Here is a 21,797-nt window from a genome sequence, read left to right on the forward strand (position 1 = left end):
TTTACAGTTATCTGCATGTTCTCTGTGAAAGATGCAAAATAAGTTAGTGATGTGACATATTTATTCAGAATTTTGTTTGCGGAAGAAGAACCGATTACAAACCATGGGATATCACCAGACTGAAATTTTCACTCTGCAGTGGAGTGTGCATTGATCTGAAACTTCTTAGCAGATTGAAACTGTGTGCTGGGACCTTCCCGCAAAAGGCAAAGGTTATGACTTAGAGTCTTGGTCTGGCTCATAGTTTCAATCTGCCAGGAAGTTTAATGGGATGTCAGTCTTTGCAATATGCACTAAATTTCAGTTGAAAATCCACACTGACTCGAAGAAGTGGATAATAACAACACTCTCGGTCTCTCAGTGTTGGGTGTGTGTTTTTCAAAACCTACATCATTCATCATTAGTCCATTTTGTACAGATGGGAATCTAAATACACTGAAATATCTTCAGGCATGCTGTTGCTTGGTTTAAGAATCATGAAAGAAGGTTGTATACATGGAAGAACCCTGGAGATACTAAAAGGTATCAGATAGATTATATAATGGTAAGACAGAGATTTAGGAACCAGGTTTTAAATTGTAAGACATTTCCAGGGGCAGATGTGGACTCTGACCACAATCTATTGGTTATGACCTGTAGATTAAAACTGAAGAAACTGCAAAAAGGTGGGAATTTAAGGAGATGGGACCTGGATAAACTAAAAGAACCAGAGGTTGTACAGAGATTCAGGGAGAGCATAAGGGAGCAATTGACAGGAATGGGGGAAATAAATACAGTAGAAGAAGAATGGGTAGCTTTGAGGGATGAAGTAGTGAAGGCAGCAGAGGATCAAGTAGGTAAAAAGACGAGGGCTAGTAGAAATCCTTGGGTAACAGAAGAAATATTGAATTTAATTGATGAAAGGAGAAAATATAAAAATGCAGTAAGTGAAACAGGCAAAAAGGAATACAAACGTCTCAAAAATGAGATCGACAGGAAGTGCAAAATGGCTAAGCAGGGATGGCTAGAGGACAAATGTAAGGATGTAGAGGCTTGTCTCACTAGGGGTAAGATAGATACTGCCTACAGGAAAATTAGAGAGACCTTTGGAGATAAGAGAACGACTTATATGAATATCAAGAGCTCGGATGGAAACCCAGTTCTAAGCAAAGAAGGGAAAGCAGAAAGGTGGAAGGAGTATATAGAGGGTCTATACAAGGGCGATGTACTTGAGGACAATATTATGGAAATGGAAGAGGATGTAGATGAAGATGAAATGGGAGATACGATACTGCGTGAAGAGTTTGACAGAGCACTGAAAGACCTGAGTCGAAACAAGGCCCCCGGAGTAGACAATATTCCATTGGAACTACTGACGGCCGTGGGAGAGCCAGTCCTGACAAAACTCTACCAGCTGGTGAGCAAGATGTATGAAACAGGCGAAATACCCTCAGACTTCAAGAAGAATATAATAATTCCAATCCCAAAGAAAGCAGGTGTTGACAGATGTGAAAATTACCGAACTATCAGCTTAATAAGTCACAGCTGCAAAATACTAACACGAATTCTCTACAGACGAATGGAAAAACTAGTAGAAGCCAACCTCGGGGAAGATCAGTTTGGATTCCGTAGAAACACTGGAACACGTGAGGCAATACTGACCTTACGACTTATCTTAGAAGAAAGATTAAGGAAAGGCAAACCTACGTTTCTAGCATTTGTAGACTTAGAGAAAGCTTTTGACAATGTTGACTGGAATACTCTCTTTCAAATTCTAAAGGTGGCAGGGGTAAAATACAGGGAGCGAAAGGCTATTTACAATTTGTACAGAAACCAGATGGCAGTTATAAGAGTCGAGGGACATGAAAGGGAAGCAGTGGTTGGGAAGGGAGTAAGACAGGGTTGTAGCCTCTCCCCGATGTTGTTCAATCTGTATATTGAGCAAGCAGTAAAGGAAACAAAAGAAAAATTCGGAGTAGGTATTAAAATTCATGGAGAAGAAATAAAAACTTTGAGGTTCGCCGATGACATTGTAATTCTGTCAGAGACAGCAAAGGACTTGGAAGAGCAGTTGAATGGAATGGACAGTGTCTTGAAAGGAGGATATAAGATGAACGTCAACAAAAGCAAAACAAGGATAATGGAATGTAGTCTAATTAAGTCGGGTGATGCTGAGGGAATTAGATTAGGAAATGAGGCACTTAAAGTAGTTAAGGAGTTTTGCTATTTGGGGAGCAAAATAACTGATGATGGTCGAAGTAGAGAGGATATAAAATGTAGGCTGGCAATGGCAAGGAAAGCGTTCCTGAAGAAGAGAAATTTGTTAACATCCAGTATTGATTTAAGTGTCAGGAAGTCATTTCTGAAAGTATTCGTATGGAGTGTAGCCATGTATGGAAGTGAAACATGGACGATAAATAGTTTGGACAAGAAGAGAATAGAAGCTTTCGAAATGTGGTGCTATAGAAGAATGCTGAAGATTAGATGGGTAGATCACATAACTAATGAGGAAGTATTGAATAGGATTGGGGAGAAGAGAAGTTTGTGGCACAACTTGACCAGAAGAAGGGATCGGTTGGTAGGACATGTTCTGAGGCATCAAGGGATCACCAATTTAGTATTGGAGGGCAGCGTGGAGGGTAAAAATCGTAGAGGGAGACCAAGAGATGAATACACCAAGCAGATTCAGAAGGATGTAGGTTGCAGTAGGTACTGGGAGATGAAAAAGCTTGCACAGGATAGAGTAGCATGGAGAGCTGCATCAAACCAGTCTCAGGACTGAAGACCACAACAACAACAACATGCTGTTGCCACAGTTTTTCAAAGACTTCCCATTGGACAGAAAGCAGTCATTGTGGTACCAGCATGGTAAATGTCCCTCCTCTGCCACACATGTGATGACAGACCCTTGTAAGAGAACATTTGGAGAGCATTGGAACAGTTGTTCAGGAAGCACAACATTGTCTCCACACTCATCAAATTTAACACTTCTATACTTTTATCTGTGGTGAAATTTAAAACAAGAGATCTATTAGGAAACACCAATGACTACCGAAGGCATGAAATGCCTTACAACACGGGCCTGTGTTCCTGTTAAATGCAGATGAAATTCAGTGTGCGGTATTGTTTCTCCAGAATCACTTTAGACTGTGTAGCAATGCTCAAGGTCAACATTTTGAGCACTTGGTGTGACAGCTGTAAGAATAAGCACATGAACAGTATCTGAGTTATATGTTTGCTTACATGTGGTATAATAGGGCAGGCATTTGTGGTAGCTTTTCTCCTGACAGTGGGACAATGGTTTGCGGCACTATTATTTTGATACTATTTGATTAAGTCCCTCCCATACATATTATGTTGTTGAGTTCTCTTCGAAGCTTCTTTCAAAAGCCACACGTAACATTATATAGGTCAATTAGAAGTAAATAAAATTCGGTGACTATAAATAATTGAAATTACTTGCAAATGTCAGGAAATTTGCCATATTGTCCATTATAACTTGACAAAAACTGCATCTCAATATACAGAGTCCGACAGAAAAATGTATACAATCTTTGTCAGTCTCTATCAAAATATCAATATTGTCATTTAATCTGTGTTACAAGTGTGTTGTAGTATGGTGTTTGGCTCAACAGATGTTATTACTTTCATCTCAGTATTGTGAAAAGAAGATGGCTGGAGCACATTTGACATTCAAGCAACAAAAATGTATTGCGAAGTGGTTTTTCAAGTTTGATAATGCCATTGAAGTGCATTGTCAGCGGGAGTTTGAAACAGAACCGCCAACCTACCTAACAATTAAACACATCATTGACAAGTTTGAATTGCATGGAACAATTTGTGATATTCGCAAAGGAAGATAAAGAAAACAGTGTACAACTACAAGTTCTGCTTTGTCAGCTCTTGTGTTGGAAACATGTGTTAATTCTCCACAGAAGTCTGTTTCACAATGTGCACGTGAAGTGGGGGTTAGCAGTACAAGTGTAAAAAGAATTCTGAAAGCTGCAACATGGAAAGTTTACATTCCATGATTACTGCATGTGATTAATGATGATGATCCTGATTGCTGAATGCAATTTTGTGAATTGTATCAGCGAATGGTAACTGATGTTGAACAATTTATGACTAAGGTAGTGTGGGGTGACGAGGCACAATTTAAACTTAATGGAACCGTGAATCAGCATCACATTGTGAACTGGGCACCGGAAAACCCGCATGTTTATGTGGATAAAGTGCTCAATCTACTGGGGGTTCATGTGCGGTGTGGACTATCATCTATGGTCGTAGTAGGACTCTTTTTTTTCTCTGATGCTACTCTCACTGAAGAAGTGTATCTGGAAATGTTACGCACATCAATTTTGCCAGGTATACGTGTGCTTTATGCAGCTGATGAAGTGGTCTTCTAAGATCTAATACCTAAGGACTTTTACTTGTGGGGAACTGTGAAAGATAACGTCTATCGACGTAAGCCATGCAGGCTGGAGGAACTTTGCCAGGAGATTACTGTGACATGTGCAGTGATCTCCACTGTAACATTGACTGACGTAGTTGCGGTGACCACTCGTTGTTCTATTATGTGTGTTACCGTCAACAGTGAAGAGTTTGAACATTTAAAGTAACCATGTGCTAAACTGGAGGTTGTACATGTGTGACCAATTATTAAATGTAAAATAAACACATAAGTAATAATTTTCATTCCTTAAAGTGTGTATACATTTTTCTGGCAGACTCTGTATTTATTCCTTTCAGATATTTTTGGGCTAGCCTGTCTTAGCTGCTTTATCCTGTATATTATATATACCAAAAGTCAGTGTTCAGCACTAAGAAATTTTGAGAAGTGGCGTCCAACAGCAACTGCAAGTATGTGTTGCTTGAGTCAATGTGTGATAAATACTAACCCCCTTACAATAATGACGAAAACCTGGCTGGCCATGGAATTGTATGTGATGTGCAGCACGTGGTTTTGTATCCAACAATCATTTGGATTTACCACTTAGCACAGACATTGACATGTCAGAGGTATTAAGGCTGTGAGCGGTAACTCCAGACTGCCACCATAAGGGTAGCAACCACTGAGGTATGTGCATCAGGGGGTGCCACCCTGTGGCGACTGCATGCTTGGAGCCTGTGGCCTGGGCTCCTGGTGCAGCTCATTCCTTGCTGTACTTTGCAGCTATTTGTATTGTCCCAATGCACAGGGCCACCTGGCTTCTGAATCACCACCATAGGGCTGGCCCTGGGATTCAACAAAATAGGAGAAATGACTCTGAGGTCCTTGTCCTTGTCGCGTAAAAAAGGGGACGGGGCAGGGGTACAAATTTGAGGTATTGTAGACTGCTTAAGGGAGATGTGTACCTCGAAAAGTATTTTCAAACAGCTGGTCCATACAACTGCAGTAAACAGCCCAAATCTTGAAAAGGAAATGATTGAGTCACCAAATATGCTTTGTCAACCATCTGGAAGCCAAAAACAGAAAAGGCATCTAACCTAAAAATATTTTGTGCCAACAGTGAACTAACCACAAATGTTGTTCGACACTCATATAGAACTCAGAGATGGAGACTTGCTCCCTCAAAGGAATACACTGTTTACTATAAGACAAAACTTGGTGTAGTGGCTGTTGCAAAACAAGGCTGCCAAAGATCCTGTTTGTATCTCAGTTAACTATGTTGACTGCTGCTCCACCTACCTGAAAAATGGCCGTCTATCCACAACCAACACTTCCAGCTAGTGTGTGAGGTATGAAAAGCTCAGGTATGCTCATCCACTAACAGGACTTTCATATACCCACCATCCTGTGGATAAATCTATGAGATTTAGGAATAGGCAAACTGAAATCTGCAGCTGAATCTCTAGTTCATGTTGAGGTCCTAAGTGAGTATTTTGCCTCACTGATATCTTTACTTCACCAAATCACAAGGACACAAACCATCAATTGTTGATATAAATGAAAAATTTTCCTTCAGTCGGAAAGCCCTAATGCAGTCAAAATGTCAGATGTATGAATTTGGTACAGTGCAAATTTTCATTTTTTTTGGTCAATCCATTATTGTCCAAAATAACTGACTTTTAACCATTCTCTAACCTTTATCCTTTTCCCAACAGCCTGCTAGCAGGGACACACAAATCCATTACCCAATAAGGAATCTGTGAAACAAAGTTCCAATTACAGGCTCATTTGTGTTCTGCCAATGTTATCCAAGGCTGTAGAGTCTACAATTCATAAACAGCTCACTAATTATTTAAAATAACATAATAAATAGTATAAAATTGACTGACAAATTGAAACAAGCTATGGAAAAACAACATAAATGGACTAAGAACTGAAACAAGCTATGGACAAACAACAGGTGACTATTGTGTGCGTTTTGGATTTCAGCAAAGTTTTTTACTCTTTCTACTTTGACATTTTTCTTGCAGAACTTAAAAGTCAAAATTTTTCTTAAGATGCTATGCAATGGTTCCACTCACACCTTACATTTTGCCAATGGTGTGTAATGATTGAAACAAAAATATCACAGGGGAAGGATGTAGAATCAGGAATCCCAAAAGGACCAACATTGGACTCATTACTCTTCTCATTACATGCTAATGATATGTCAATTATTCTCTCCCACTGCAAGTATCACCTTCGCACTGATGATTTTCAATTAAATTTATTAGGTTGGTGTATTGGTTCACAGCTTCTTTTGTGTTGTGTGTTGGTATTGCGGTTGCTATGGGTTTAACTATCAATTATTTTTTATTTGTAATTCACTGTTGCTGTTTGAGTTTACATATTGTCATTTTGTCATTTGGAGATAGTGAGTGGAGCTGTGGATGCTAGGAAATGGAGTGCGAAGTGGAGAAATCAGAATATTTTCGACATGTTCTTGTGTCTGAGTTCAGTAGAGGGGTAACAATAGTGGAGGCAGGCATAAACATTTGCACCGTGCATGGGGATAATGCCATTGGACAGAGCGTGGCAAAAAAAAAGGTTTTCTTCTTTTAAGGATGATCATTTTGACATTAGTGAGTCTTCACATTCAGGAAGACCCTTGGGATTTGATGAGAATTATTTAAACACACTAATCCACAATTATCCACATCATTGAACTCGAGAACTAGAACTGTGGTCATTTCACCATTGTGGGAATGGTTCAAAAATCAGTTGTATGGGTACTGCAGGCTCTAAGCCGAAATCACAAAAATCAGTGGGTGGCCATAGGCACATCTCTGCTTATTTGTCATCAATTGGCTCATGAACAACACTGACCTTTCATTTACTCTGTTGTTACTGGCGACAAGAAATAGGGCCTTTATGCCAACATAAGGCAAATAAATAAATGATTGAACCCAAACAAAGCAGCAACTCCCCGTATAAAGACCTGTGCACATTCTCAAAAGATCATGTCATGCATCTGGTGGAACAGTGATAGTGTGCTGTACGACAAATTGCTTGTCTGAGGTGTAACCATCACTGCTAACATTTATTGTCAACAAGTGAGATGTCTTGCAGTTGCAGTTCGAAAATAATGACCAGGTACTCTGCGTAAAGTGATGTTATTCCAGAGTAATGCCTGTTCGCATTCTGCTAGACTGACAAAATGTACTGTATGAGAACTGGGCTGGGAAGTCGTGCTGCATCCATTTTATTCATGTAATCTTGTACACTCAAGTTTTCACCTTTTCTCGTCTCTGTTGAACAATCTTCATCAACTTCCTTTCCAGATGAAAATGGGCTTTAAATGTGGCTCAATGAGTTTGTCACCTCAAAACCATGTTATTTCTACAGTTGTGGAATCGAAAATTTACTGCAGCATTGGCAAACAGCAATAAATAGCAAAAGAGAATGTATTAGTGGTTATTGAACTCTTAGTTATCTGTATCTGCTGTGTCTATAAACTTACAGAAAAACACTGTACACTTGTGCACCAACCCATCAAGTGCAAGTCCAACAAATCTGTGCGCAGATGTTCAGCATCCAAAATGCAAGCAACTTAGTCACTCACAAAAAACTTATTTCCTCTTGGTTCAGAGACTGTTCCACCAATAATACTGAATGGCACAGAAATAACCTTTTCCTCTTCTGCAAAGAACTTAGGGATCATTCTGAACCATCAGTTAGACTGGACTGAATACAGAACTACAGTCTGTAAAAAGGCGCTCTCATCACTTCATATGCTATAGAAATATAAAAAAATATTTTCTTTCGAGCTTAAGAAGAAGCTTGTAGAGGCAATAATACTCCATATAATTGACTATGATGATACTATTCTTGAAGGACTTTTGTACAGAAACTCACTTGGGCTGGAACTGGTGATGAATGCTTGTGTAAGATACATTGCAATGTATGCTTTTTGGACCATATCGCTCCTGCGATATGAACAGTTATCATGGTTACGTACATGCTCATAAGGGTAGCAATTATCATACTGTTTGTTCTACGGTCTTCTCAATTAATACACTCCCTCTTATTTGTCTTCAACTAGCACACTACTGTCTGAACAGCATAGCAGAAATACTTGTTCTAAACAAAGTAAAATCCTCTCTGTATCATCACGTAATGCTGTGATGTTCTCCAAATCATTTTATGTATCAGAGCCTAGCCTTGGAACAACCTTCCTTAAAACATCAGAGAAATTAAATTCCTTCCAAACTTCAAAAGGCAGTTAATGGTGCACCTTCTATCACAGTATCCATCTCTTCTATATTCCATGCACCTCACTCTTGTCAGTTGCCCTCCACCACTATTTTTCTCTACCTCTTGGCAGTGAAGTTCTACATTTATATTGTGTTCTGTCATAATAGCCACTGCCACTGTCATTGTCATTTCAATCTTCTCTTTCTGTATTCTTTCTGATTTTAATAATACTAAACATGCCTTCTAATGTACTAATCTAATTATATAATTCTAAATGCCCATTATTATTATTATTATTACTACTACTACAAGGTGTACAACTTTGCTTCTGCCATTTTTTCCCCAACATTTGAGGCTTTAATGAAACAAATTGCTTACACATGTATCATTCAAAGTATTTTCCATCACTGGCCATTACAACTCCCATCTTTCGGGCAGTGTATGAATTGTTCATCTTTTGAAGCAATCCAATTTGTGACTTCTTCATGAGATCAGAAGTGTTGGTCAGCCAGGCCATGCACCATTAATCTAAACCGGTGATAATCAGAGGGAGCAATGTTTGAAGAATACAGCAGGTGGGATAGGACTTCTTATTTTAATGTTTCCAAGTACGTTTTGACCTCTTTTGCAATGTGGGGTCGAGTGTTGTCTTGCTGTAAAATCACTTTATCGTGCCTCTCACTGTATTGTGGCCATTTGTCTTTTAATGCTCTGCTCAAATGCATTAATTGCATTCGATAACGTGCACCTGTGATTGTTTCACTTGGTTTTAACACCTCATAGTACATGACGTCGAGCTGGTCCCTTCAAATGCAGAGCATGACCTTGGAACCATGAATATTTGGTTTGGTAATTGACGTGGAAGCATGGCTGGGATATCCCCATGATTTTTTGCATTTAGGGTTATTATAATGAACCCATTTTTCGTCCACGGTCACAATGCGATGCAGAAATCCCTTCCGTTTTCGCCTCTGAAACAACTGGTCACAAACACACAAACGCTTTCAACATCTCTTGGTTTCAGCTCACATGGGACCCAAGTTGCTTCTTTCTGAATCATGCCCATAGCCTCGAGACATTTTGAAATGGCTTGCTGTGTCACTCTCACTAATCATGCCAATTCTTCTTGAGTTTGACACGAGTCTTCACTCAGCAATGTCTGCAATTCTGCATCTTTGAAAAAATTCTCTCTTCCATCCGTACGCCAGTCTACGACATTAAAATCACCACTCTTGGAGCATTGAAACCACTCACGACACATTCTTTCACTAATAGCCTCCTTACCATATGTACTTGAGAGTATTCGATGAGACTCAGCTGCTGTTTTCTTCATATTGAAACAAAACAGTAACACCTCCCGCAAATGACGAGAATTAGGATCGTAAACTGACATTTTCAATCAAGAACAACTTTATGATGCAGACACAAATTGATTAATGTTTGAATTAGGTTATTTTGACCGAGGTCCAAACTAACTGCCTGACATCTGCAATCTGTTTCTTTCGACCTCTACTCACCGTTGTCGCCACCTATTGGCAAATGGCAGAAGCAAAGTTGTACATCTTATATTATTATTATTATTATTATTATTATTATTATTTCTTTCTTTTCTCAGACGTTATGTCTGGTCAGAAATGAAAAGTGATGCGGACATTGATCAAGCGTAACTTCCTTTTAACTGTACGGTATATGTTATATTGCATTTAGGAACTTTCGGGTAATTGAACATGTATCAATAATTATGGATTTCTGTAGTTGTATATATAAGTTTGGATGTAGCTGTATTGCGTTGATGTACTGGTGAATATTGTGTGGTATGACTCCTGTAGTTGATAGTATAATTGGTATAATGTCAACTTTATCCTGATGCCACATGCCCTTGACTTCCTCAGCCAGTTGGATGTATTTTTCAATTTTTTCTCCTGTTTTATTTTGTATATTTGTTGTATTGGGTATGGATATTTCAGTTAGTTGTGTTAATTTCTTCTTTTTATTGGTGAGTATGATGTCAGGTTTGTTATGTGGTGTTGTTTTATCTGTTATAATGGTTCTGTTCCAGTATAATTTGTATTCATCATTCTCCAGTACATTTTGTGGTGCATACTTGTATGTGGGAACATGTTGTTTTATAAGTTTATGTTGTAAGGCAAGCTGTTGATGTATTATTTTCGCTACATTGTCATGTCTTCTGGGGTATTCTGTATTTGCTAGTATTGTACATCCGCTTTTGATGTGATCTACTGTTTCTATTTGTTGTTTGCAAAGTCTGCATTTATCTGTTGTGGTATTGGGATATTTAATAATATGCTTGCTGTAATATCTGGTGTTTATTGTTTGATCCTGTATTGCAATCATAAATCCTTCCGTCTCACTGTATATATTGCCTTTTCTTAGCCATGTGTTGGATGCGTCTTGATCGATATGTGGCTGTGTTAGATGATACGGGTGCTTGCCATGTAGTGTTTTCTTTTTCCAATTTACTTTCTTCGTATCTGTTGATGTTATGTGATCTAAAGGGTTGTAGAAGTGGTTATGAAATTGCAATGGTGTAGCCAATGTATTTATATGAGTGATTGCTTTGTGTATTTTGCTAGTTTCTGCTCGTTCTAGAAAGAATTTTCTTAAATTGTCTACCTGTCCATAATTTAGGTTTTTTATGTCGATAAATCCCCTTCCTCCTTCCTTTCTGCTTAATGTGAATCTTTCGGTTGCTGAATGTATGTGATGTATTCTATATTTGTGGTATTGTGATCGTGTAAGTGTATTGAGTGCTTCTAGGTCTGTGTTACTCCATTTCACTACTCCAAATGAATAGGTCAATATTGGTATAGCATAAGTATTTATAGCTTTTGTCTTGTTTCTTGCTGTCAATTCTGTTTTCAGTATTTTTGTTAGTCTTTGTCTATATTTTTCTTTTAGTTCTTCTTTAATATTTGTATTATTTATTCCTATTTTTTGTCTGTATCCTTGATATTTATAGGCATCTGTTTTTTCCATCGCTTCTATGCAGTCGCTGTGGTTATCCAATATGTAATCTTCTTGTTTAGTGTGTTTTCCCTTGACTATGCTATTTTTCTTACATTTGTCTGTTCCAAAAGCCATATTTATATCATTGCTGAATACTTATGTTATCTTTAGTAATTGGTTGAGTTGTTGATTTGTTGCTGCCAGTAGTTTTAGATCACCCATGTATAGCAAATGTGTGATTTTGTGTGGGTATGTTCCAGTAATATTGTATCCACAATTTGTATTATTTAGCATGTTGGATAGTGGGTTCAGAGCAAGGCAGAACCAGAAAGGACTTAATGAGTCTCCTTGGTATATTCCATGCTTAATCTGTATTGGCTGTGATGTGATATTATTTGAATTTGTTTGGATATTAAGTGTGGTTTTCCAATTTTTCATTACTATGTTTAGGAACTGTATCGCTTTAGGATCTACTTTGTATATTTCCAATATTTGTAGTAACCATGAGTGGGGTACACTATCAAAAGCTTTTTGGTAATCAATGTATGCGTAGTGTAGCGACCTTTGTTTAGTTTTAGCTTGATATGTCACCTCTGCATCTATTATCAGTTGCTCTTTACATCCTCGTGCTCCTTTGCAACAGCCTTTTATTAGTGTCATTTCTTATTGTAAATGTTTTGTAAAGATCCTAATCTGGTCAGGCTAAAAAAACAGTAGCGAAATAAACAATAAATAAATAAATTATTAAAAACCTAGCAGTATACAGTGGACGATGCTTGTGAGCAGTTGGGGACAGTCTTTGAGTCCAGGGAAAACACTGCATCTCCAGCGTCTGTCCTGCAGCTTCCCAACTATCGCAAACTGTTGCCAAAATTGCCTACTTTACAGCGTACCCCCCACAAGGCATCAGTGTGCGGGCAGTCCTGTCAAATATGTGCCAAATGCCAATCAGGGTAGAACTGCTGGTATGCCCGTTGAGTAGAAACAGGTGTGGAAAGTGAATGGTGCCGAGAATTAGAAAAATGATGCAAGAGGAGATTATGACACTTTGAGTAGTACCCGCTGAGGCCAACATGACTGAAAGCAGGCAGAGCCATGACATCACTGTACACAAATCATGAGTGGCATTTACATATGGTGGCTCATTGGAACGCGAGGCTGCCTGGCTCACCCCACGTGGCATCAGGGCTGTTTATTCAACATATGTAACTTCGTCATCCACCAGTTTTCAGACAGAACATCCTCTGGTTGAAACTGGTGAACAGCATCGGGGGAAGTGGAGTGTTGGTGGGGAAAATTAACGGCAGGTGCTTTGGCCAGCAAGTAGTGTGTTGTGAGCACAGAACAATTTCACATTCTGTTTAAGCTGTTCCTACATCTGCTCCTGCTGCAACTTTTGTTGCTGCTCCTGGAGACACACTCCTGCCAGTGCAAAATGTTGTGCCCATGTTGGTTACAATTTAATTCTGGAAAAGAAAAGTGATGTACATGTAAGAATGTTCTACGTTGCCACTGTATCTCCACAGACATGACAACACTGTACAGCCATCACTGTCAGCACATATATAACTATACTAGCTGACAGTGACCCATCTACAAAGTCTGGAAGCAGAACCTTGGAAGAGGGAAATGAAACTCGATATGCCAGTCAATCTTTGTGGGAGTTAGAATCCAAGCGCCACATAGAGACGAGTGCAGAGAAAAACACAGTAGGATCAGCGCAAGTGACTTACAAACCAAATACATAGAAAACAGAGCACAGCACAAGGCCTAGGTGTGTTCTAAGGTAGTTGATGTCTGTGTAAGAACTGCTGGGCCAGGTCTATTGCCACTGGCAGATAATTTCCTGGTTCAGGAGTCTGTCCATAGTACACTTCTTGCAGGGTCTCAGTGACAGCATTCTGCACTATTCTGCTGTGCTACCCACACCACCTCATCCACATCCATATCGATATCTGTCGACGGGTGTAAAAAAAATAATTTTTTTTTAACCTATCAATTTCTTGTCCTGGATTCTTGAGTGAATTTTGATTGCCAAGTCATGCAAGACTTTCAGGGGCTGCAGTAAGTGTGACATCTTGTCATGCATTTTCTTGCAATCACTTATCTACTTCAACAAACCTAATGTCTTTGTATTCCTTTACTCTTTCACTATTTACTGATATAAGTCCAGTATCAGTGCCTTCTTTCACTATTTTAAATCTAATATCCAGATCCTTTTTCATTTCTTCAAATGTAAATCTTCATGTTAGTTTTTCTGTTCAACAAAGAAAATCCATTCTTTTGGCTGTGTGTCTGCTCAATTTGACTAGTTTGCCCTCTGTATCCTCTTGCCCTTAAATCATTTTTATTTACTGGGCTTATTAAAATGTTTCATCCTTTAAAGGAGATATGATCCTCTTAACACTCTTTTCTCAATGCTAATGTTTTTCTGTCTTGTTATTTGTTGCTTGTCCCTCAAAACTTGATTTCCATCCACCCACTGTGGATTTTTTCCTCTGGCAAATCTTTTTATGTCACTGCTGGGTCCATTACACACCAATGGTTCCCACCTCATCATCTCCAACCAAATGAAATTTTGTACAAATATTCCCCACAGATTAAAAGTAAGCTGTGCAAAATTTCAGCTGAAGATAAAAGAGAATTCTAGGTTTTAGGATTTCACTGGAGTGCTCCAATATCTGAGGCGAGCTCTACAACTGTTTAGGCAAAATTTAACACAGAAAAAAATTGAAACTAGTAGTAATATAAATGAAACAATGGAAAATCCAGTCTGCCCAGAGTGGGCGGTGAAAGTGGTCGCATGAGTATGAGATGTGTGTGTGTGTGTGTGTGTGTGTGTGTGTGTGTGTGTGTGTGTGTGTGTGTGTGTGGGGGGGGGGGGGGGGCGTGTGTGTGCGTGTTTTCTTTCTTTTCTGAAGCAGGCTTTGGCCAAAAGCTCAGTGTGTAACAGTTTTTCTGTTATGACTGACTGCAACTCAGTGTATCATTTTTATGGGGAGTGGCAATGTATCCTTGTCATAAATGTTAGTAATGTAATTGAGATATTTCTGTTAGGTCAGTCAACTATATTAATACCTGGGTGTTATAATTTGTAGGAATATGAAATGGAATGAACTCAGTTCTTGTTCATTATTATATTTCGCAGATCTCTTGATCAGGGATCTGTTCCCTGTAATTGGAAGAAATGTCACACCATAACAGATTCATATAATTACCTTTCTATATTGTGCGTATTGTTGTTTATTGCGGACATTCACTATGTTGGTTTAAAACATGAAAATATCAACAACCAAGTCAAATGGAAGAGACCAGGTTGGAATATTGTGGCTAGAACAGCCAGAGATAGTGGTCACATGTGCGTGAGATATGCTATCTTGTGTGAATGTGTGTATGTGTTTTCTTTTCTTTTCTGAAGAAGACTTAGGCCGAAAACTCGATATACAACAGCTTTTTTTGTTTTGTCTGTCTGCAACTCAGCATATCTTTACAGTGAGTAGCAATCCATACTGTTCGTAATACTGTCAAATGAAGAGACATAGTAAAATAGTGGACCCCTTATTGCAGCAAATGGTAAGAAAGAAAGAAAGAAAGAAAGAAAGAAAGAAAGAGAGAGAGAGAGAGAGGGGGGGGGGGGGCTCTATCTGTTGCAGAATTCTGCAATCCATGTTCAGACACAATGATCTAGTTTTAACATAGTGGAGTTCTTGATTTTCAGGAGGGATTCCAAAACAACAATAGTGTCAAACACAGTTCATTCTATCTGCATGATATGCTAGAACCCATGGATAAAGGTTACTTGGCCAGTTCAGTGTCTTCACTTTTCAAATGTTTTTGATCATTGCTGCAGTGACATGTAAACACAGCACATTCTTGCGAGATATGTAAGAGGGTTGGAACTTTAATAGTGGCAACTATTTATTTACAGCTCTTACAAAATAGATACGTGTTTCAAAGTTTTACTCACCTTCAAAGTAGTCACCAGCACTGTGTATAACCCATTGCCAGTGGTGTGGAAGTCATAGTATACTCTTAGCAGTGCCAGTTGTGTTGACAGTCTGAGCGGCTCAGTCTATTGCCCGATGAATTTGTAGCAGTTCTGAAGCGTATGCCTTGAAGTGTTTCCTTCAGTTTAGAAATCGAGTTGAACTTACGAGGGCTTAAGTCAGGGGAGTGCAGTAGGTGGTATAGCACTTAGCAGCCCCATCAGTCAAACAAATCAGTAACAGCTTGCACTGTACATGCTTGAGCATTGTCCTGCAAAATGATGGCCAGGTCCTGCAGAAAGTGTTATCACTTCTGTCTCTAAGCTGGTCGTAGGTTGTGTTCCAAAAATGAACAGCATAGAGACAGAAGTGATGACACTTTCTGCAGGACCTGACCATCATTTTGCAGGACAATCCTCAAGCACGTACAGTGTAAGCTTTTACTGATTTGTTTGACTGATGGGGCTGCTAAGTGCTATACCACCTACTGCACTCCCCTGCCTTAAGCCCTTGTAAGATCAACTCAGTTTCTAAACTGAAGGAAACACTTCACAACATTTGCTTCAGAACTGCTACAAATATGTTGGGCAATAGACTGCGCTGCTCAAACTGTCAACACAACTGGCACTGTTAAGAGTATACTATGACTTCCACATCGCTGTCAATGGGTTATACACAATGCTGGCGACTACTTTGAAGGTCAGTAAAACTTTGAAACACGTATCTATTTTGTACAAGCTGTAAATAAATAGTTGCCACTATTGAAGTTCCAACCCTTGTAGTTACACCACAGTTGGACAGAACACATACATACTATTATTCTGATGAGTCATACACAGACATAGCAGTAATTCTGGATACAATCCCGGAAATTGCTTACTGTGTTATATTTTACTGACCTCATGCGCAGTGTTTGTTGAAATCTCAGACTTTTTCATAGATGATAGTTACTTAGGTGCTGAAATTTATCCAGTAAAAAATATAATAAAATTAAATCTTATCTAAATAAGAAGCTGATGCTAAGGCTTTCAGCTACATAAGCATATCGAGATGTAAATTTGTGCATTTCATGCCACACAAAAATTAAAAAAAGAACTAGCAGATTTGAAGAAAATGCCTGGTATTTTGTCAAAATCTTAGAATATCAAAGAAAAATATTTTTAGTGCTGAATGTGTGACTCTCCTTAAAGCCCCTTCAAACATGCATGCTCACTTACAGAATATGGTGATAAAAATATCTTTCATGGAGGTTTAAAATTCACTAAGTCATCCTAGATTTCATGTGTGGGTGGAAAAGTGTGGAATTTTAATATTTGGGACAGTGAGAAGTACTGATGTGAACAGTTCCATTGTTTGCTGGGTACACATCTATATGTAGAAAGAGTATTGAAATGGAGATATGGGGATCTTAATACAGATACCAACTTACAGCCTTAATTTACTGACTTTTGATAGTGAAAGTACTGCTGGTGGGCTATCATGGGCAATTTTAAGCTAATATCAGTGCATATGTTTTTTTAAATTATTTACATGTAGTCAGTAGTTTTCAGATAAGAGTTTGATGAATGCTTAAATTGTAATTTTGTGTGATTGCATTCTATCTTCTTATTCACTGTCATTCCTTTTGGGAGTCAGTTAATTACTAAACAAAAGTTACATAACTAATTAGTATGATGTGGTGGCAGAAATGAGTTATGTACAAGAATTCCAGAAAATATAGAAACTTTGTGACAAATGCATACTTGAACATCAGTACAGAGGATAACCAAGCCTGCAGGTTGCGCCATTGTATTTGACCACATATGCCACTTGTGCCACTATACATTATAAGTGTCATTCATGGTTAAAACAGTGTTCTGTGTAGTTGTGAATGCATTATGTCAGAGCTCATTGAATTCAAACATGGGCAAATTGTTCATGTTTGTATGGTGGATGCTTCTCTAAACAAGGCAGCCAGAGTGTTTTGGTGTTCCAAGAAGCACAATATCGAAGATTTATACCGCATGCAGGGGAAGTGGAAAAACATTGTCTGCGAAGTCACATTGCGGTTGAAAGTGGCCATTGAGTGAGGTGACAGATGACCATTGAAGAGAATTGTGATGAAAAATAAAAGGACTACGCCTGCAAAAGTCACTGCAGAACTGAATGCCACCCTTGTGAGCTGTCAGAACCAAAACAACAAGCAGGGAGCTTTATAAGCTGGGAATTGCAGACTGAGCTGGAATTCCAAAACAACATATTAATGATCCAAATGGCTGTAACAGGAAAATGTGCTGCCAAGGCCATAAAACCTGAAATGTGGAGCAATGGAAGAAAGCCATTTGGCAGGATGCTTCTTGTTTCACAGTTTCCAGCTTCTTGTAGAATTTGTGTCCCAAGCGTGAAACATGGTGTGGGTTCAGTGATGATTTGGGCAGCCATATCGTGTTATGCTATCTGCACTGTGGTTACTCTGCAAGCTTACAGTACTGCGAAGGATTATGTCACCATTTTGGCTGATGTGATCCATCTGATGGTACTGTATTTGTTCCTCAGTGGCGATGCCTTATTCCAAGACAACAGGCCCCCTTTTTCACACAGCTTGCATCGTCCATGACTGGTGTTGTGAGCAGGAAGATGAGTTGCTGCATCTTCTCAGGACACTAGTCACCAGGTCTCAATATTATTGAGCCTTTGTGGTCTACTATGGAGAGAAGGGTGCATGATCGCTATCCACCTCCATCATTTATACCTGAAATTGCCACTGTTTCACAGGGAGAATTGTATAAGAGTCCCTTGAAAACCATACTGTGTCTGTACTTTGTATTTGTTCATCTCGAGACAACTGTAACCTGTTTTGAATGTCAATGGGTTTTCTACATTGTATTAGGCATGGTAATGTGTTGTGTTTTTGTTTTTCCATGCTTATATATTGCCCCTTTCATATAAACTGTTTTTTACGAGAAACTTCTCATTAAGGTTATGGTAGACCCAGTGATAAAGAGTTGTGGGAAATTGTTGCTGTTTGCTTCATAAATAAGTAAATACTGAACTGTCCTTCCAATTGCAGTTTTCTATCTTCATTGCTTCATTTTATTCATAGAGGCATACTGTTTTTTCTTGGAAATATTTTATGAAATGCATTATTTCGTCAGTAGACATTTAGTACTTACAGTTGATATAAAAGAATTGTTGTCTGTCGTCAGAAGCCCTCAGAGGCCAGCTTCTGGAGATGAAGTGCCATTGACATTGTCTACAACACCTCCACTACATTCACTCCGTGGTTGGGTACCACCACTTGTAGGACCATTGCCTGATGACTTTCTAAGGATAACACCAGCAACGACATGGGATAGTCACCATAAGAAACAGGTAATTAGCATTGTGTGCACTAGGATGTGCCTAAAATACACATATTTTTTCTGATATACCAACAGTCTATCATCCACATCTTGTGTAAGTAATGATGCCCATTTGCTGTCAATCTCTAGAGAAGAGTGGAAGAAAGTCTGATGTTCAGGCACTTTCTTGTCTTTGTTGGAGGTAACTGCATCTATAAATGTGTGACATAATAATTAGTTGTTGCAGTTCTTCCTGTCAATGTGTATTTGCTATCTACATAATACTTATGGTTAAGTTGCACGACATATCTTCCAGTGGTAAACTTGACTATATAATATTTAGTAAATATCGGAGATGCTGAGTTGCACACACATCTGCAGACTCAGACAGCTGTGAGTGTAGTTTCAGCTCTCTAAGACTGCAGACGTGTGTGCAAGTTGCGGTTGCGTTTTTGTGTGTGTGTGTGTGTGTGTGTGTGTGTGTGTGTGTGTACGCGCACGCGCATGCGCGTTTGTTTGTTTGTGTGTGTGTGTGTGTGTGTGTGTGTGTGTGTGTGTGTGTGTGTGTGTGTGTGTGTGTGTGTGTGTGTGTGTCTACTGCTGACAAAGGCCTTAATGGCCGAAAGCTATGAGTGTGTGAATCTTTTTATTGTGCCTATCGCGACTCAGCATATCCGCTATATGGTGAGTAGCAACTTTCCTTCTCTGTATTGTTACATTCCAACCTGGATTTTCCATTGTTTAATATTCAGTAAAAAATTTTGTTAAGCCAAGATCGCCAATTGTTATAAAATGTCCATGTTACCAGTTTTTGCTCGTTAAGTGCAATTGACAGTATAAGCAAATAACAGGCAGAGAAGGAAGTGAAGGACAGTATGATCACAGTTGCTGAGGAAACAGTTCAGGTTATGAGACCCAAGTAGCATGGATGGTGGAACCAAGAATGTGAAGAAACATTGTCATACTAGAAGGAAGTGTGGCAAGAGTGCTATCCACAAAAAAGGAAAGATGGTTTTTAAAATTTAAAGAAGTGTGATTACAAGCAGCAGAATTGATGATAAACATTAAAGATGCATATGATAATGATCAGCTTGGTTAAATTGAAAATGATTGTCAGGGAAAAAATCAGAGATTTCTACCAAGTTTTGGGTATAACCTCTCAAAGTTTAATCCCCCCAATCTCTGTTGTTGAAAAAATAATGGAAACCTAACATTATCCAACAAAGAAATCTGTGAAGTATTAGCTCAATATTTTGAGATTTTGTTCACTTGTTTATTTTGTTTTGTGGTGATGCCTCAGAACATGTCCTACCAACCGATCCCTTCTTCTAGTCAAGTTGTGCCACAAACTCCTCTTCTCCCCAATTCTATTCAATACCTCCTCATTAGTTATGTGATCTACCCATCTAATCTTCAGCATTCTTCTGTAGCACCACATTACGAAAGCTTCTATTCTCTTCTTGTCTAAACTATTTATTGTCCACATTTCACTTCCATACATGGCTACACTCCATACAAATACTTTCAGAAAAGACTTCCTGACACTTAAATCTATACTCGATGTTAACAAATTTCTCTTCTTCAGAAACGCTTTCCTTGCCATTGCCAGTCTACCGGAAGGCGTAGGCAGCAAAATGAGAGGACTTGCCCATTGACTAGCTTGAATGGGAGCAACTAGACAATTATCTTGCAATTCTTTCAGTTCACTGTCTGCTTTGTCTCTTAAAGCAATAGTAAGAGCCTCTTTTTCAATTTGAGAATAATTGCACCAAGTTTGTGTTAACAACTTTGAGGCAAAAGTGATAGATCTGTCTTGTTCACCAACTCTGTGTGAATGTACAGCACTGATTCTGTAAGAAGCAGCATCGACTTGCAATACTACCAGCTTGGCAGGGTCAAAATGCACTTAACATATGTCACTGAGCAAAGCATTTTTGAGTTTCTGAAATGCATACAATCTGTAGTTCAGACAAAAGGGACATTTATGTGATGCAAGTAATGCACTGGAGCTGTAATCTGAGTGGCATTCAGTGTGAACTGAATGTAGTATGTCATCTTGCCTAATACTGACTGCTGTTCAGATGCATTAGAAGGAACAGGCAGTCACTGATTGCAAGCAAAAGAGATTGGAAGGGGTGCACACCCCGACTGTTTATCACATGACTTAAGCACAATAGTAAAGTTTGAAAAAAGTCACACTTTTCGAGATGACACTTTAGTCTTGCTTCTAAAAAAAAAAAAAAAAAAAAAAAAAAAAAAAAAAAAAAAAAAAAAAAAAAAAAAAAAAGAGAGAGAGAGAGAGAGTACGCAAATTGGCAATGTGTTCCTCTGATGTACGATGCGAGACAACAATATCAGCAAGTTAGTTTGAACAAAATGGCACTTTTGCAGTCAGCTGTCCCAAGTAATGTTGAAAAATAGCGGGTGTGGAAGCACGGCCAAAGGGCAAACACAAATACTTGAACAGTCCAGATTGTGTATTTACAACAAACACTTTCTGTGATTCTTCATCTAATGGAATCTGCAAGTAGGCATCATGCAAATCTAACTTAGGAAAGTAATGTCCTGAACCAAGCCTATCCATGAGTTCCTCAGCGTGAGGTAACGAATAAGTGTCAGCTACTGTCTCTGGGTTGACTGTAGACTTGAAGTCAATAAAAATGCGAAAGCGACCAGAAGGCGTAGGCAACAAAATGAGAGGACTTGCCCATTGACTAGCTTGAATGGTAGCAATTAGACAATTATCTTGCAATTATTTCAATTCACTGTCTACTTTGTCTCTTAAAGCAATTGGAATGGGGTGTGCCCGGAAAAATGTAGGCTGTGAATTTCTTTCAATGTAACTTGCGCTACAAAGCTGTTAGCTCTTCCCATTCCTTCTGAAAATAGTTCAGGAAATTCTCTAAGCAAGCTAACGACACT

General features: G+C 38.8%; 1 protein-coding gene across 2 annotated transcripts in view; it reads left to right on the plus strand.

Annotated features, from left to right (window-relative positions):
* Positions 1 to 21,797, plus strand: part of LOC124716854 (CUE domain-containing protein 1) — a 216,809-nt gene that overhangs the window by 29,811 nt on the left and 165,201 nt on the right. For both annotated transcript variants that reach the window (XM_047243416.1, XM_047243410.1), the window contains exon 4: positions 18,741 to 18,906. In XM_047243416.1, the coding sequence (XP_047099372.1) occupies positions 18,741 to 18,906 (166 nt within the window). The remainder of the gene's footprint in view (positions 1 to 18,740; positions 18,907 to 21,797) is intronic.

Source organism: Schistocerca piceifrons, chromosome 1 (genome assembly GCF_021461385.2).
Source record: "Schistocerca piceifrons isolate TAMUIC-IGC-003096 chromosome 1, iqSchPice1.1, whole genome shotgun sequence".
Lineage (NCBI taxonomy): Eukaryota > Metazoa > Arthropoda > Insecta > Orthoptera > Acrididae > Schistocerca > Schistocerca piceifrons.